The sequence below is a fragment of the Scyliorhinus torazame genome, chromosome 1, assembly GCF_047496885.1.
Source record: "Scyliorhinus torazame isolate Kashiwa2021f chromosome 1, sScyTor2.1, whole genome shotgun sequence".
In the NCBI taxonomy this organism is placed as follows: domain Eukaryota; kingdom Metazoa; phylum Chordata; class Chondrichthyes; order Carcharhiniformes; family Scyliorhinidae; genus Scyliorhinus; species Scyliorhinus torazame.
In genome coordinates, this window is record NC_092707.1 from 113,440,779 (window position 1) to 113,459,319 (window position 18,541).

Here is an 18,541-nt window from a genome sequence, read left to right on the forward strand (position 1 = left end):
CTACCTCAATAGGGTGATACTCCTCGAACTGCCTTTCTGCAGCTGTTATACTATCTCTAATTAATAATGCCACCCCCCCACCTCTTTTACCACCCTCCCTAATCTTATTGAAACATCTATAACCAGGGACCTCCAACAACCATTTCTGCCCCTCTTCTATCCAAGTTTCCGTGATGGCCACCACATCGTAGTCCCAAGTACCGATCCATGCCTTAAGTTCACCCACCTTATTCCTGATGCTTCTTGCGTTGAAGTATACACACTTCAACCCATCTCCGTGCCTGCAAATACTCTCCTTTGTCAGTGTTCCCTTCCCCACTGCCTCATTACATGCTTTGGCGTCCTGAATATCGGCTACCTTAGTTGCTGGACTACAAATCCGGTTCCCATTCCCCTGCCAAATTAGTTTAAACCCTCCCGAAGAGTACTAGCAAACCTCCCTCCCAGGATATTGGTGCCCCTCTGGTTCAGATGCAACCCGTCCTGCTTGTACAGGTCCCACCTTCCCCAGAATGCGCTCCAATTATCATACATTCTCTCTCAGCAGAAAAGTACTGGGGTCCACTGTGTGAACCATGACTAAGATCAGCTATATTAGTATTGAGTTTGGGGTTTCCCACTGCTTTTTGTCAATGGGTCAGTTCCACACTGGGCAGTCCCTTTACTAACTGAGTCATTAGGGGAACTGAAACCAAAGAATGAAGTGTATTTGCAGACTATAATGATGTAGGCTGTGGTTGTGCTTTGACTGTTGAGTATTTATATATGACGCTGAAAAATCCATAAGTTCCATAACCTAGGTCCATTGCATTGATCATTAACCTGGTTACATGACGCAGAAAATAATTATATTACAATTTAACTTCATTAAACAAACATATTCAATGAAAATATTAAAAACAGTATCTCAGGAACTTTATATAGAATATATAGATAGGAATTAGCATAGATCACACAGACCCCCTGTCAAAAGAAAATCTATTTCCTTTTGGCTCCTTATTCATATTGATGTTGTCACCTGTTTGATTTGAACATGATTTTAATAATTCAAACAGCAAAACATGCAGTGATGCACATCATAATTTAACGTTTTGTCTTTTAAAGAATGATGGAATGTATACATTTTCCTCCACTGTATTGAAACTTGGATGCATTTTCACTAATGGGGCAATGAATCAAAGCTTCATTGAGTGGTGAATGATGGCCACTGTGGACTATTAAGGATGTGCTCCATTGCTAGTCTTTCTTTTTCTGCTTGTTGCCATGTAGAGGAGAAAGGAAATTATTGGATTGCAGTCCGATCATCTAACAAGTGAATAAATATCTTGTGTAAAAGTATGAAGGTGGAAACACTCCAATTTGAAGACTGCTTGGTGTGAAGTAGCTTGTGTCTTGGAAATCATCAAATAGATACATTTTATTTTTCCTTGTATCATTTTTTAAAAATATGAACTTGATAATGATAAGAAGATATTTCTATGAGGTATAAAGACATTCACTGTGAAGGTCAATGGATCTTAAATAACAGGTGGAAACCTGTTACAGAAAGATCAAGCAAATAATGGTGATTATTTAGCTCCTGACCTGCAGGTTATCAAATACTGAAATGATTTTCTGTAAAACTTTCTCTATAGAAATAGCGTTCTTTCATTGAGCCAATGTTTTACGGAAATGCATGGAAGGTTGAAGGATTGTAAATTATTCCCTGCTCAAGTATCTATAGAAAGCGAAAAAAAAATGAAGAACTAATCAAAAAATGTATACATAATATAACCTACATATAATCTATACATAATATAACCAAGTATATTTTTGACTACTTTGGTTAAATATAACACTTTTCCACAGTCCCTATAAAGTGACAACTAGGTCATGGTAAACTTCCCATGGAAACCTGGATTTAAATCTAATCCATAAACTGATTGGACAGAAGGTTGTCATTCTGATTGCTCAATGGGGTTTTGCTAATTCCAACTCAATTTTTTAATAGTACAGGCCTATAGCTCAAAACTGTTCACCAGTCAAAACAAATTAGCCATCTCATAAGAACAGGAAATGGGAGCAGGAGGAAGCCATTTGGCCCCTCAGACCTGCTTTACCGTTCAATAAGATCATGGCTGATCCGATTGTGACTTGGTATGGACCAGGGTTTAGAGAACCCCAAAGTGTATCATGGAGTTCACCTGACCCACAACTTTACTAGATTGTGGTACGGGGAGCACGCAGCCCACTCTACAGGTGTAGTACAGCAGAAATGGAAAAGTATTTTTTAAAGCAAAAATGTTTATTCTATGAACTCAAGTTAACCTTTTTAAAACAAACAGTGAACAGCTTAGCAACTATTAATTCAATACAACACCCAAAGAATACAACACTAAGTAATCCTTTAAGCTTTCCTTTTAACATCCATAAGACTTAAAATACCATTTACCAGAAGCACATCAAGTTAAAGTCACTACTGTTATTAGTTTTAAATCACCAGGATCGATTTACAGTCTTTAGATTAGAGAGAGAGACTCTAATACACTTTCTGGTTGTGACTGCAGCTATCCAGCTCTGAAAACGAAACTAAAACACACCCTGCAGCAAACAGCCTAAAGCAAAAGTAAAAAGCCGACAGACAGCCCAGCTCCACCCACTCTCTGACATCACTGCAGGAATAAAAACCCATTTCTTAAAGGTACTCTCACTACAGATATTTATATACACACCCATTTATAAACACCCATTTCTTAAAGGTACTCTCACTACAGATATTTATATACACACCCATTTATAAACATTCATTTCTTAAAGGTGCTCTCACATGACAATTTTAACTCCACTTTCCCATCCATCTCCAATAACCTTTGAATCATTTGTTGGTCAAATATCTGTCTGACTCAGTCATGAATATATTCACTGGGCCAGCAAGCACTACTCTCTGGGGTAATAAATTCCAAAAATTAGTGACCCATAGAAGAAATTTCTCCTCCCCACCCTCTTAATTGGGAAACACCTGGGGCTGGATTCTCCACTGTCGGGATTCTCCGTTGCGGAAGCAACGCACCCGCACCCGGGGATTTTCCGACGGCTGAGGTAGCCCACAATGGGAAACCCCATTGGCAGGCTGACGGGTTGGCGAATCCCGCTACTGGCAGGGGCACGGTGCAAAGAAAACTGGTGCGGCGCATCAGAGAATCTCACCCCTTATTTTTAAACTGCACCCCTGCATCCCAGATTCCCCACATGCAGAAACATCCTCCGAGCAACCAGTCTGCCTCTCAGAATATTTTCAGCTCTCATTCTACTAACTCCAATGATTATACGCCCAACCTGCTCAATCTTTTCTTAAAAGGCAAACCCTTCATTCCAGGATTTGAAATGCTTCCAATGAAGTCAGGATGCCAAAACTGTACACAGTATTCGAGGGGTGGTCTGACCACCGGCCTGTACAGTTCGGCAACATTTCCCCTACTTTTATATTCCATTACCCTTCCATTTGCATTCCTAATCTCATGCTGTACCTGCATGCTAATGTTTTCTGATTCACGTACAAGGACACCCAGATCCCTCTGCACTGCAGCATTGTGCAATCTCTTGCCATTTAATTAATGTTCTGTTTCTCTCTGTTTCCACTGAAGCGGACAACCTCAGCTTTTCCCACGGTGCACTGCAGCTGACAAATTTTCACCCAATCTGTATTCCCTCGCAGACCTTTTCTGCCCTTTTTCACAAGCCGCTGCCTATCTTTGAATCGTCAGAAAATTTGGCGACAGGACACTCAGTCCCTTCAAGTCATTCATATAGATCATCAATAGTTGGGGCTACACTTCTGAGGTCATACAGTTGCTTATGTGGGAAACTGGAAAATTCACATGGACACAGTGGATATTTTATACTATGAGCGCAGGTGGAGAACTGACATTTGTGGATCAACCTCACGTTATAGTCATCAGCTATGGGGAAGAAGTACAGGCTGCTGACTCCATCCATCAATTCAAAATTACATTTTCAACTTAATTCTTGTTTTAGAATAATCTTTACTATTCGTGTCACAAGTAGGCTTACATTAACACTGCAATGAAGTTACTGTGAAAATCCTCAGACTGCATGGATTTAATTTCTGAAACATTGCCAACCTGAATTGAGTCACTTATCAATTTTAAAAATAACGATTCTCTATTTATTTTATTCAACTGGAAATTTGTGCCTATAATTGCCTGTGAGGTGGTGAAACAAGCACTACACTTGCAAACAATGTTCTCCTTTTTAGATAGGGGAAGCATTACATCCTTATTGTTAACCCACCACAGCACAAAGATGCATGGAATTGTGGTGAGGAGCATTTCTGGCATTGGTCAGAGACTATGTCAATGAGTTATCATCCCAGTGAGATCCTTACTGATGTGATGTTGCCAGGAAACGACTGCCTGAGGTGAGATGATTTCTCACAGGGTGTGAGGCAGCAAAAACCAGAGAGGGAGCTAAGCTCGAGTGTTATTGTTCCCTCTGGTAACCAGAGGGAAGAAATGGATTGCATTAATGTTATGATTTACAGGGCCAACACGGTATCACATAACCCTCTGTTTTGCTGTTAACCACTAATGTGTTTGAGCTGCATGCAGAACAATATTTTTCACTGTACCCCGATACACGTGACAATAAACCAATCCACTCCAATCCAATGTAATGATTACCTATTTAAATCGCTTCTCGGCCTTTTGGCTAAGATCAAGTGTAGTATGATTACCTATTCAAAAAATGAAGGAGATTTGGAAGTTTAAAAGATGGTGAACAGATTTCCTATCATCATTCATCTAACCTTCAGAATATGATGAAAATCCATCTTCTGCTCCTGTTTTATGGGAAGCAGTTTGGTCTTTTGCTGGTGAGGATTAACAGCGATAACACTGGATGGCAATAGGGTACAATTGGTAGCAAATAACTAAATGATGAGGAGAGAAAGATATGGGCTGTAGCCCAAATATATCTATTTCCCGAACATCTGTGAGGTGGTAAAACATGCATTACAATATCCATCACATTTTTCATTTCCAAAGTGCTTACAGTCGTGTGTTCTGCAAAGAATTCTCTTTGGTTCTGCATTGCGTTGATCTGATGATGATGAAGTGAGAATATGTGAAGACTGCAAATGCCCACTGCTGTTGTTTCTGCTTCTGACAGTCTCCCACCCAATGTGTTCACTCGTGGTTCTTTCAGGTAACTTCGGATCATTGGATGGGTTAGAATTGGGGCATCTCCGCATCACAGGACTCTGAAAGGACAACATTTTATTCAGCCATCGCCAGGTAAAGGTCAATGGATGGTTTTGCACATACAGTGGTTCACTCCTTCGTTTCCACAGACTGTAATCCAGCATAAAGTTTAGTGGTAAAGCTTTTCTTTTTCTCCTCTGACTGTCTTCGTTCTTATTTTAGCCACAACAGGATTTTGCTGCACAATTCCATAGCATTTTGATGTCTTGCACAAACTATCTTATATTGTTGTTTATATTTACCCTCCTGTGAAAAGAAAATGCACCCAGGTTTCTCTGCTCCTGAACCCCCTGCAGGATTGTCCCCTTTGTTTCTTATTGACTTTCCTCATACAATCTAACAAAATGAATCAATTGTACTCTACATTATGATCCTACTGTAGGAAATGAGAATGATTACTTGATCTGGTTAGACATTGATTTAATTTTCTAAACGTATTTGCAAGTTGGAAGAATAGATTGAAACCATGTCATTTCTGACATAAGAATCGTGGTGTCCAGGCAGCATCTGTAAACAGAGTTAACTTTTCATCAGCTATTGATCTGAAATGTTAACTCTGTTTCTCTCTGTTTAATGAGAGGGGGGTAACTTAAGGACATTAATATTATTAATGAAATGGTGTTGGGGAAATTGATGGGATTTATAGAATTTACAGTGCAGAAGGAGGCCATTCTGCTCATCGTGTCTGTACCGGCCCTTTGAAAGAGCACACCACTTAAGCCCACATCTCCACCCTATTCCCGTAACCCAGTAACCCCGAAAGCCCACCTAACCTTTGAAGGCTGATAAATCCCCAGGGCCAATCTGCATCCCAGAGTACATAAGGAAGTGACTCTAGAAATAGTGGATGCATTGGTGGTCATCTTCCAGGATTCTATAGACTCTGTAACAGTTCTTGCAGATTGGAGGGAAGTTATTGTAACTTCACTATTTAAAAAGGGAGGTAGCGAGAAAGTAAGGAATTATAGATCAGTAACCTTGATGTTGTAGTGGGGAAAATTCTAGAATCCATTAGAAGATAAACATAGAACATACAGTGCAGATTGAAGCCATTCGGCCCATTGAGTCTGTACCGACCCACTTAAGCCCTCACTTCCACCCTATCCCCGTAACCCAATAACCCCTCCTAACCTTTTTATTGGACACTAGAGCAATTTAGCATGGCCAATCCACCTAACCTGCACGTCTTTGGACTGTGGGAGGAAACCGGAGCACCCAGAGGAAACCCATGCAGACACGGGGAGAACGTGCAGACTGCGCACAGACAATGGCCCAGCGGGGAATTGAACCTGAGACCCTGGTGCTGTGAGGCCACAGTGCTAGCCACTTGTGCTACCGTGCTGCCCCATTGTCAAAGATTGTATAGCAGAGTACTTAGAAAATAGTGACAGGATCAGACAGAGTCAGCATGGATTTATGAAGGGGAAATCATGCTTGACAAATCTACTGGAATTCTTTAAAGATGTAACTTGTAACGATGATGAGGGGAGCCAGTGGATGTGGCATATTTGGACTTTCAGAAGGCTTTTGACAAAATCCCGCATAAGAGATTAGTGCATAAAATTAAAGCCCATGTGATTAGGGGTAATATATTGAGATGGATAGAAAACTGGTTGGCAGTCAGGAAACAAAGAGTAAAGGCAGCACAGTGGCGTGGTGGTTAGCATTGCTGCCTCAGGGTGCCAAGGTCCCAGGTTCGATCCCGGCTCTGGGTCACTGTCCATATGGAGTTTGCACATTCTCCCCATGTTTGCTTGGGCTTCGCCCCCACAACCCGAAGATGTGCAGAGTAGGTGAATTGGCCATGCTAAAATTGCCCCTTAATTGGAAAAGAAATGAATTGGGTACTCTAATTTTTTTTAAAAAGGAAACAATTAGTAGGAATAGGTCTTTTTCAAATTAACAGCCAGTGATTAGTGGGGTACCACAGTGATCGATGCTAGGACCCCAGCTATTCACAATATATATGAATGAGTTAGATGAGGGAATTAAATGTAATATCACCAAATTTGCAGATGACACAAAGCTGGGTGGAAGGGTGAGCTGTGAGGAGGATTCAGAGGTCCTTCAGTGTGATTTAGACAAGTTGAGTGAGTGGGAAAATGAATGGCAGGTGCGGTATAATTTGGAGAAATGCGAGGTTATCCAGTTTAGTAGCAAAAATGAGAAGGCAGACTGTTATCTGAATGGCCATAAATTAGGAGAGGGGAATGTGCAATGAGACCTGTGTGTCCTTGTACACCAGTCACTGAAGGTAAGCATGCAGGTGCAGCACGTGGTAAAGAAGGAAAATGATACGTTGGCCTTCATAGCGAGAGGTTTCGAGTTCAAAGAACAAAGAACAAAACTGAACATAAACAGGCCCTTCGGCCCTCCAAGCCTGTACCGGTCATGATACCAACCTTTGCCAAAACCCTAAGCATTTGTGCCATGTCCCTCTATACCCATCCTATCCATGTGTTTGTCAAGATGCCTTTTGAACACCGTTAATGTATCTGCTTCCACAACCTCTCCTGGCAACGTGTTCCAGGCACTCACTCTGCATAAAAAACCTGCCTCATACATGGGCAGCACGATAGCATAGTGGTGAGCACAGCTGCTTCACAGCTCCAGGATCCGAGGTTCGATTCCCGGCTTGGGTCACTGTCTGTGCGGAGTCTGCACGTTCTCCCCGTGTCTGCGTGGGTTTCCTCCAGGTGCGCCGGTTTCCCCTCTCAGTCCAAAGATGTGCAGGTTAGGTGGATTGGCCATGTTAAATTGCCCTTAGTGTCCAAAAAGGTTAAGTGGGGTTACTGGATTATGGGGTAGGGTAGGGTGGAGGTGTGGGCTTAAGTAGGGGTCTCTTTCCTAGAGCCGGTGCAGACTCGATGCGCCAAATAGCCTCCTGCTATATAAATTCTATGATCTCCTCTAAACTTTGCCCCACGGACCTTTAACCTATGCTCCCTGGTGACTGACCCTCCATCCTGGGAAAGAGCGCTAGCCCATCCACTCTATCCATGTCCCTCATAATCTTGTAGGCCTCTACCAGGTCACCCCTCAACCTCCATCTTTCTAATGAAAACAGTCCGAGTCTATTCAGCCACTCCGCATAGCTAACACCCTCAGACCAGGCAACATCTCAGTAAACCTCCTCTGCACCCTCTCCAATGCCTCCACATCCTTCTGGTAGTGTGGGGCCATGAGTATAGGCAATATTCCAAGTGCGGCATTACCAAGGTTCTGTCGAACTGTAGCATGACTTGCCAGGTTTTATACTCAATGCATACTCAATGAAGGCAAGCATTCCGTATGCTTTCTTGACTACCTTGTCCACTTGTGTTGCCACCTTCAAAGATCTGTGGACCTGCATGCCCAGATCTCTCTGACTTTCTATATTCCTAAGAGTTTTGCCAATTACGGTTTATTTCCCCTCTATGTTAGACCTACCAAAATGTATTATCTCACATTTGTCTGGATTAAACATCATTTGCCATTTCTCTGAACAAGCTCCAACCTATCTATGTCCTGCTGTATCTTCTGACAGTCCTCAACACTATCTGCCACTCCATCAATCTTGGTGTCATCCGCGAACTTACTAATTTGGAGGAAAATGTAGCCAGTCTGATTAGTAAGTTTGCTACATCCGCGAATTTACTAATCAGACCGGCTACATTTTCCTCCAAATGGTTTATGTTCAGGAGCAGGGATGACTTGTTGCAATTATACAGGGCCTTGGTGAGGCCACTCCTGGAATAGTGTGTGCAGTTTTGGTCTTCTTATCTGAGGAAGGATGTTCTTGCTCTCGAGGGAGTGCAGGGAAGGTTTACCGGACTGATTCCTGTAATGGCGGGACTGACATATGAGGAAAGATTGAATCAGTTAGGGTTGTATTCGCTGGAGTTCAGAAGAATGAGGGGGGATCTCACAGAAACCTATAAAATTTGAACAGGATTGGACAGGGTAGATGCAGGAAGGATGTTCCTGATGGTGAGTGTGTCCAGAACCAGGGGGGCACAGTCTGAGGATATGGGGTAGACCATTTTGGACTGAGATGAGGAGAAATTTCTTCACCCAGAGAGTGATGAGCCTGCTGAATTCATTACCACAGGAAGTACTTGAATCCAAAACATTGCATGTTTTCAAGAAGCAGTTAGATATAACACTTGGGGCGAAGGGATCAAAGGACATGGGGAGAAGGCGGGATTAGGTTATTGAGTTGTATGATCAGCCTTGGTCATAATGAGTGGCGGAGCAGGCTTGAAGAACCGAATGGCCTCCTGCTGCTCTTATTTCTATCTTTTCTATGTTTCTATGAAATGGCCATTGACCTTCAGGTCCTGTTGGCGGCTAATAGCGGGCTGCCGCCGGAAAGCCCGCTGCAAGGGTACCGGAAAATGCCAACCACAGTGCGCGTTACAATTTTGATATACTCTTTAAATCACATAAGGCTGTCTCCCCTCACCTGCCCCATCACTTTCTTCAATTGAAAAAAAACAACTTACCCAAGCATGTTGTTCTGTCGGAATGTCGCTGACCATTTCGAGCCTTTGAAAGTGTTTCCTCTGTACATCAACATAGCATTTTTCGCAATATCCGTTGTACACAGGATTGGCGAGCATGCTACATTCGTGTTTACAACAAACAGACATGTTTTTAAGATGGGATGAAATCTGAGCCAGGTCCCCAGGTGAAGGGGGAGGCTCCTTACTCTGCTGTCTGTTTGGATCTTGCTCAGAGGATGCTCCTAAGAAAAACAATATTAGAATAAGTCTCACCATCAATCATACTAACCCCACAAAATAGTTCAGCAAGATCACAGAAATTTCCACTAATTAATATAATGCATGTATTTTATTAAATCAGTGTCCCTATGCAAAATGTAATCACATGTGTAGACTATTAAATCCTCAAGCCTGGTTCACCATTTGGTAGGATCATGGCTGACCTGATTCTAGCCTTAATTGTTCTTTTCTGTCTCTCCCCTATATCCTTTGGCCCCCTTGTCAATTAGAAATATGTCTAACGTCTTTCAGGCTCTCCCAATCTTTATACCAAAGGCCTTTTTTTGGAAAGTGGACACGATTATTTCGGACTTTGTATGGACGGGGAAGGTGCCGAGGGTGGGGAGGACCCTGCTACAGAGGCAGAGGCAGCAGGGGGGGTTGGCGTTGACGAACTTGCTTCATTATTATTGGGCGGCGAATGTGGTCAAGGTGCGGCGGTGGTGGGAAGGAGAAGGGGGTAGAGTGGGTTAGGATGGAGGAGGAATCTTGTAAGGGGTCTAGTTTGAGAGCTATGGTGATGGCAGCATTGCCAATAGCTCTGAGTAGGTATTCAGGGAGCCCAGTGGTGCAGTCCATGGTGAAGATATGGAATCAGCTGAGGAGGCATTTTAGGGTGGAAGGAATGTCGGTGCTAACGCCGCTGTGCGAGAATCATGGGTTTGAGCCGGGGGGAATGGATAGTGTATACAGGAGGTGGAGGGAGGTGGGGCTGGTCAAGGTGAGGGATCTGTATTTGGAGGAAGGGTTCGCCAGTCTGGAGGAGCTAAGGGAGAGGGTAGAGCTGTCGAGGGGTAGTGAGTTCAGGTATCTGCAAGTTAGGGACTTTGGCCAAAGGTCTGGAGGGGTTCCCTAGGTTGCCAGGATACACCCTGCTGGAGCGACTGCTGCTTCCGGATGTGGAAGGGGAGAGAAGATTTGGGGATATTTACAAGTGGCTGGGGGAGAAGGGAGGCGAGCGGGTCATGAAGATCAAGGAGAAATGGGAAGTGGAGTTGGGAGGGGAGGTCAATTGGGGAGTATGGAGTGAGGCACTGAATGGGGTAAACGGGACCTCCTCTTGTGCAAGGATGAGCCTGATACAGTTTAAGATGACGCACAGATCATAGAATTTACAGTGCAGAAGGAGGCCATTCGGCCCATCGAGTCTGCACCGGCTCTTGGAAAGAGCACCCTACCCAAGGTCAACACCTCCACCCTATCCCCATAACCCAGTAACCCCACCCAACATTAAGGGCAATTTTGGACACTAAGGGCAATTTATCATGGCCAATCCACCTAACCTGCACATCTTTGGACTATCCACAATGCTACCGTGCTGCCCCAGGGTGCATGTGACTCGGGTGATAATGAATGGGGTCTTTCAGGGGATAGCAGATGAGTGTGAGAGGTGTGGGCGGGGCCCAGTGAATCACGCGCACATGTTTTGGGATTGCGAAAAATTGGGAAGTTTCTGTGCGGTAGTGTTCGCGGTCTTCGCCAGGATAGTGGAGGAGGGAGTGGACCTGGAGCCTTTGGTGACGATATTTAGGGTTTCAGACAAGCCAGAGCTCATGGAGAGGAGGAAGGCCGATGTTGTGGCCTTTGCCTCTCTGATTGCACAGCGGCAAATTTTGTGAGAGTGGCGGTTGGCATCGCCACCAGAGGTAGCGGCTTGGTTGGGTGACCTGTAGGACTTCCTGCAGTTAGAGAAGATAAAGTATGAGTTAAGGGGTTTCAAAGCGGGGTTTGAGAAAAGGTGGGGGATGTTTGTGACTGTGTTTGAGGAGCTGTTTGTTGCAGGAGGGTGGGAGAGGAGGGTGAAAAAGGGGAAAAATCTTAACAGACTGTATAGTTGATTGCTGGGAAGTATGTTTCCTGGGGTGTTTATTTGTTGTAACCTGTTTTGATACATGTTTGCAATAAAATATATTTTTTAAAAATAGAAATCTGTCGAACTCCGCTTTCAAATTATTGATGACCAAGCCTTGTCCACTCTCGGGGGAAGAAAATTTCATAGATTCACGAATGTCAGAGAAAATAATTCTCATCTCCATCTCAAATGGGAAATCCCTTTTTTTTAAACTGTGTTACTTGTTCTAGTCTCTCCCACAGGAGGATCCATCCTGTTAAGTCCCCTCAGGATCTTATATGTTTCAATAAGATCACTTCTCATTCTTCTAAACTCCAATGGGTATATGCCTAACCTCTGCAACCTTTCCTCATAAGATGAACACCTCTATCCCAAGTACCAGCTGAGTGAACCCTCTCTGAACTGTTTCTAATGCATTTATATCTTTTTTTAAATAAAGAGACCAAAACTGAATAAGGTACTGCAGATGCAGTCTCACCAACACTCTGTACAATTGTAGCAAAACATCCCGACTTTTACATTCCCTTTGCAATAAACAACAACATTCCATTTATCTTCCTAATTACTTGCTGTATCTGTAAACTAACTTTTCCTGATTCATGTACCAGGACAACCAGATCCCTCTGCACCTCAGAGTTTGGTAATCTCTCACCATTTAAATAACAGACTGATTTTCTATTCTCCCTGCTAAAGTGGACAAGTTCACATTTTCCTCCTCATAATTTGCTCTCCTAGGTCATCAGCAAATGGAGAAACCATATGATAATCTTTATTGTCACAAGTAGGCTTACATCAACACTGTAATGAAGTTACTGTGAAAAGCCCCTAGTCGCCACATTCTGGCGCCTGTTTTGGGTGCACGGAGGGAGAATTCAGAACGTCCAAATTACTTAACAGCATGTCTTTCGGGACTTGTGGGAGAAAACCGGAGCACCCGGAGGAAACCTACACAGACACGGGGAGAACGTGCAGACTCCGCACAAACAGTGACCCAAAACCGGGAATCGAACCTGGGACCCTGACGCTGTGAAGCAACTGTGCTAACCAGTGTGCTACCGTGCCGCCCCATATATTTGGTCCCTTCATCCAAGTCATTGATATAGATTGTAAATAGTTGCGGCCCCAGCACTGATCCATGTGGCGCCCTACAAGTTACATTTTGCCAACCTGAAGATGATATATTTATGCTGTTTGCTGACTAATCCTCTATCCGTGCTAATGTGTTGCTCCTAACACTATGAGCTCTTACATTTGAAGAAGTCCCTTATTAAACATTTTTAGAAATCCAACCATACCACATCGACGGGGTTCTTTTTATCCATGTGGCTTGTTACTTCCTCAAACAAATAAATTAGTCAAACATGGTTTTCCTGTCACAAAACCATGTTGACTCAGCCTGATCACATTGAGATTTTTGAAGTGCCCGGCTATAATCTCCAGATACAGATCCCAGCACTTTTCTCATGACATCGAGGTGAGGTTGGATGGCCTGTAGTTTCCTGCTGTCTCTCTGCTTCCTTTCTTGAATAGAGGAGTTATATTCGCTATTGCCTAATATGGTGAGGTCTTTCCAAAATATAGGGAATTTTGGAAAATTACAACCAATACATCAACTTTCTCTGCAGCCGCTTCTTTTAAGACTCCAGGATGAGAGCCATGCATTTCATTTGAGTTTTGATACTGAAGTGCACAAACGATGAGGTGAGTACTTACTTTAAAAAGCCTTGCCTTTACAGGAGCAGCCCTTTGGATTTCGGCGGCAGCGGTGCGCAGGGGCCCTCTGGGAGGTGAGTAGTGAATTTAAAAACTCTTACCTTTACAGGAGCAGCCCTTTGGATTTCGGTGGCAGCGGTGCGCAGGGGCCCTCTGGGAGGTGAGTAGTGAATTTAAAAACTCTTACCTTTACAGGAGCAGCCCTTTGGATTTCGGCGGCAGCGGTGCGCAGGGGCCTTCTGGGAGGTGAATACTTACTTTAAAAAGCCTTACCTTTACAGGAGCAGCCCTTTGGATTTCGGCGGCAGCGGTGCGCAGGGGCCCTCTGGGAGGTGAGTACTTACTTTAAAAAGCCTTACCTGGTCCCGTGTCTGTTCTTCTTTTCTGTTTTATTTGTTTTTATATAAGGCAGGAACCGGAAGTTCGACCCGCGGACCTCTGGGAAGTCCCCCCCCCCCAACCAATAAATTCTGGTGGAGAGGAAACCCGAGACACTACACGTGTCTCCCACCCGCCCTCCTCCTCTAACCTAATAATAAGACCCATTGGTGTAAGGTAAGTGCCATATTATATTATTATTATATTATTAGCATTGTGCAGGTCAAGGTTCGGAGGTGGAGGAGCAGTCTCTGTCAGCGAGAGAACCTGAGAACATCTAAGGCACTCAGAAGGTAAGAAGGTAGGTAAGTGATTTTTACTTATTTTCACTTTTATACCTTTTTTCAAATTGTGTGTGTCGGGGGGAAACTGAAGTGACATCACAGAAAAGCTGTGGCCAGAGTGGCTGGTTGGGATTCTACCCTAAATTTAAAAAAAAATGTGAGTATTTGGTAACTAATTAAACATAATAACTTAATTATAATTTAGAGGGATATCTAAGCCAGAGATCGGAGAGTATTATAGTTAGCTATCGCATTTTTATTAGAAATCTAGTGCTAGGAAACAGATAGTTGACAGTAACTTTAAAAAAAAATGTAAAATATTTTTTTTAAAAAAGACAAATTTTAATTTTAATTTTAATTAATTGACACAATGTCAGTTAGAGGGGTGCTGTGCTCTGACTGTGAGATGTGGCAGGTCCGGGAGGCTTCCAGCGTCCCGGATGGCTTCATCTGCAGAAAGTGCACCCAACTGGAGCTCCTCACAGACCGCATGGTTCGGTTGGAGCAGCAATTGGATGCACTTAGGAGCATGCAGGTGGCGGGAAGCGTCATAGATCGCAGTTATGTAAATGTGGTCACACCCAAGGTGCAGGCAGAGAAATGGGTGACCACCAGAAAGGGCAGGCAGTCAGTGCAGGAATCCCCTGTGGTTGTCCCCCTCTCGAACAGATATACCCCTTTGGATACTGTCGGGGGGGATAGCCTATCAGGGGAAAACAGCAGCAGCCAGAGCAGTGGCACCACGGCTGGCTCTGATGTTCAGAAGGGAGGGTCAAAGCGCAGAAGAGTAATAGTAATAGGGGACTCTATAGTCAGGGGCACAGATAGGCACTTCTGTGGACGTGAAAGAGACTCCAGGATGGTATGTTGCCTCCCTGGTGCCAGGGTCCAGGATGTCTCCGAACGGGTAGAGGGAATCCTGAAGGGGGAGGGCAAACAGGCAGAGGTCGTTGTACATATTGGTACTAACGACATAGGCAGGAAGGGGCATGAGGTCCTGCAGCAGGAGTTCAGGGAGCTAGGCAGAAAGTTAAAAGACAGGACCTCGAGGGTTGTAATCTCGGGATTACTCCCTGTGCCACGTGCCAGTGAGGCTAGAAATAGGAAGATAGAGCAGATAAACACGTGGCTAAACAGCTGGTGTAGGAGGGAGGGTTTCCATTATCTGGACCACTGGGAGCTCTTCCGGGGCAGGTGTGACCTGTATAAGACGGGCGGGTTGCATCTAAACCGGAGAGGCATAAATATCCTGGCCGCGAGGTTTGCTAGTGTCACACGGGAGTGTTTAAACTAGTATGGCAGGGGGGTGGGCACGGGAGCAATAGGTCAGAAGGTGAGAGCATTGAGGGAGAACTAGGGAATAGGGACAGTGTGGCTCTGAGGCAGAGCAGACGGGGAGAAGTTGCTGAACACAGCGGGTCTGGTGGCCTGAAGTGCATATGTTTTAATGCAAGGAGCATTACGGGTAAGGCAGATGAACTCAGAGCTTGGATTAGTACTTGGAACTATGATGTTGTTGCCATTACAGAGACCTGGTTGAGGGAAGGGCAGGATTGGCAGCTAAACGTTCCAGGATTTAGATGTTTCAGGCGGGATAGAGGGGGATGTAAAAGGGGAGGCGGAGTTGCGCTACTTGTTCGGGAGAATATCACAGCTGTACTGCGAGAGGACACCTCAGAGGGCAGTGAGGCTATATGGGTAGAGATCAGGAATAAGAAGGGTGCAGTCACAATGTTGGGGGTATACTGCAGGCCTCCCAACAGCCAGCGGGAGATAGAGGAGCAGATAGGTAGACAGATTTTGGAAAAGAGTAAAAACAACAGGGTTGTGGTGATGGGAGACTTCAACTTCCCCAATATTGACTGGGACTCACTTAGTGCCAGGGGCTTAGACGGGGCGGAGTTTGTAAGGAGCATCCAGGAGGGCTTCTTAAAACAATATGTAGACAGTCCAACTAGGGAAGGGGCGGTACTGGACCTGGTATTGGGGAATGAGCCCGGCCAGGTGGTAGATGTTTCAGTAGGGGAGCATTTCGGTAACAGTGACCACAATTCAGTAAGTTTTAAAGTACTGGTGGACAAGGATAAGAGTGGTCCGAGGATGAATGTGCTAAATTGGGGGAAGGCTAATTATAACAATATTAGGCGGGAACTGAAGAACATAGATTGGGGGCGGATGTTTGAGGGCAAATCAACATCTGACATGTGGGAGGCTTTCAAATGGCAGTTGAAAGGAATACAGGACCGACATGTTCCTGTGAGGAAGAAAGATAAATACGGCAATTTTCGGGAACCTTGGATGACGAGTGATATTGTAGGCCTCGTCAAAAAGAAAAAGGAGGCATTTGTCAGGGCTGAAAGGCTGGGAACAGACGAAGCCTGCGTGGAATATAAGGAAAGTAGGAAGGAACTTAAGCAAGGAGTCAGGAGGGCTAGAAAGGGTCACGAAAAGTCATTGGCAAATAGGGTTAAGGAAAATCCCAAGGCTTTTTACACGTACATAAAAAGCAAGAGGGTAGCCAGGGAAAGGGTTGGCCCACTGAAGGATAGGCAAGGGAATCTATGTGTGGAGCCAGAGGAAATGGGCGAGGTACTAAATGTTCACCAAAGAGAAGGAATTGGTAGATGTTGAGTCTGGAGAAGGGGGTGTAGATAGCCTGGGTCACATTGTGATCCAAAAAGACGAGGTGTTAGGTGTCTTAAAAAATATTAAGGTAGATAAGTCCCCAGGGCCTGATGGGATCTACCCCAGAATACCGAAGGAGGCTGGAGAGGAAATTGCTGAGGCCTTGACAGAAATCTTTGGATCCTCGCTGTCTTCAGGGGATGTCCCGGAGGACTGGAGAATAGCCAATGTTGTTCCTCTGTTTAAGAAGGGTAGCAAGGATAATCCCGGGAACTACAGGCCGGTGAGCCTTACTTCAGTGGTAGGGAAATTACTGGAGAGAATTCTTCGAGACAGGATCTACTCCCATTTGGAAGCAAATGGACGTATTAGTGAGAGGCAGCACGGTTTTGTGAAGGGGAGGTCGTGTCTCACTAACTTGATAGAGTTTTTCGAGGAGGTCACTAAGATGATTGATGCAGGTAGGGCAGTAGATGTTGTCTATATGGACTTCAGTAAGGCCTTTGACAAGGTCCCTCATGGTAGACTAGTACAAAAGGTGAAGTCACACGGGATCAGGGGTGAGCTGGCAAAGTGGATACAGAACTGGCTAGGCCATAGAAGGCAGAGAGTAGCAATGGAGGGATGCTTTTCTAATTGGAGGGCTGTGACCAGTGGTGTTCCACAGGGATCAGTGCTGGGACCTTTGCTCTTTGTAGTATATATAAATGATTTGGAGGAAAATGTAACTGGTCTAATTAGTAAGTTTGCAGACGACACAAAGGTTGGTGGAATTGCGGATAGCGATGAGGACTGTCGGAGGATACAGCAGGATTTAGATTGTCTGGAGGCTTGGGCGGAGAGATGGCAGATGGAGTTTAATCCGGACAAATGTGAGGTAATGTATTTTGGAAGGTCTAATGCAGGTAGGGAATATACAGTGAATGGTAGAACCCTCAAGAGTATTGAAAGTCAAAGAGATCTAGGAGTACAGGTCCACAGGTCATTGAAAGGGGCAACACAGGTGGAGAAGGTAGTCAAGAAGGCATACGGCATGCTTGCCTTCATTGGCCGGGGCATTGAGTATAAGAATTGGCAAGTCATGTTGCAGCTGTATAGAACCTTAGTTAGGCCACACTTGGAGTATAGTGTTCAATTCTGGTCGCCACACTACCAGAAGGATGTGGAGGCTTTAGAGAGGGTGCAGAAGAGATTTACCAGAATGTTGCCTGGTATGGAGGGCATTAGCTGTGAGGAGCGATTGAATAAACTCGGTTTGTTCTCACTGGAACGAAGGAGGTTGAGGGGAGACCTGATAGAGGTATACAAAATTATGAGGGGCATAGACAGAGTGGATAGTCAGAGGCTTTTCCCCGGGGTAGAGGGGTCAATTACTAGGGGGCATAGGTTTAAGGTGAGAGGGGCAAGGTTTAGAGTAGATGTACGAGGCAAGTTTTTTACGCAGAGGGTAGTGGGTGCCTGGAACTCGCTACCGGAGGAGGTAGTGGAAGCAGGGACGATAGGGACATTTAAGGGGCATCTTGACAAATATATGAATAGGATGGGAATAGAAGGATACGGACCCAGGAAGTGTAGAAGATTGTAGTTTAGTCGGGCAGCATGGTCGGCACGGGCTTGGAGGGCCGAAGGGCCTGTTCCTGTGCTGTACATTTCTTTGTTCTTTGATAC

At 44.6% G+C, this 18,541-nt stretch overlaps 1 protein-coding gene and 1 pseudogene across 3 annotated transcripts in view; one reads left to right on the plus strand and one right to left on the minus strand.

The window, feature by feature from the left end:
• Positions 1-213: 213 nt before the first annotated feature.
• LOC140411087 (tumor necrosis factor alpha-induced protein 3-like) overlaps positions 214-18,541 on the minus strand; it is a 112,073-nt gene continuing 93,745 nt past the window's right edge. For all 3 annotated transcript variants that reach the window (XM_072500133.1, XM_072500116.1, XM_072500125.1), the window contains exons 8-9: positions 9,743-9,984; positions 214-5,257 (exon numbers count right to left, since the gene is read on the minus strand). In XM_072500133.1, the coding sequence (XP_072356234.1) occupies positions 4,973-5,257; positions 9,743-9,984 (527 nt within the window). In that variant the 3' untranslated portion in view covers positions 214-4,972. The remainder of the gene's footprint in view (positions 5,258-9,742; positions 9,985-18,541) is intronic.
• LOC140430924 (U2 spliceosomal RNA) lies at positions 4,688-4,827 on the plus strand (annotated as a pseudogene).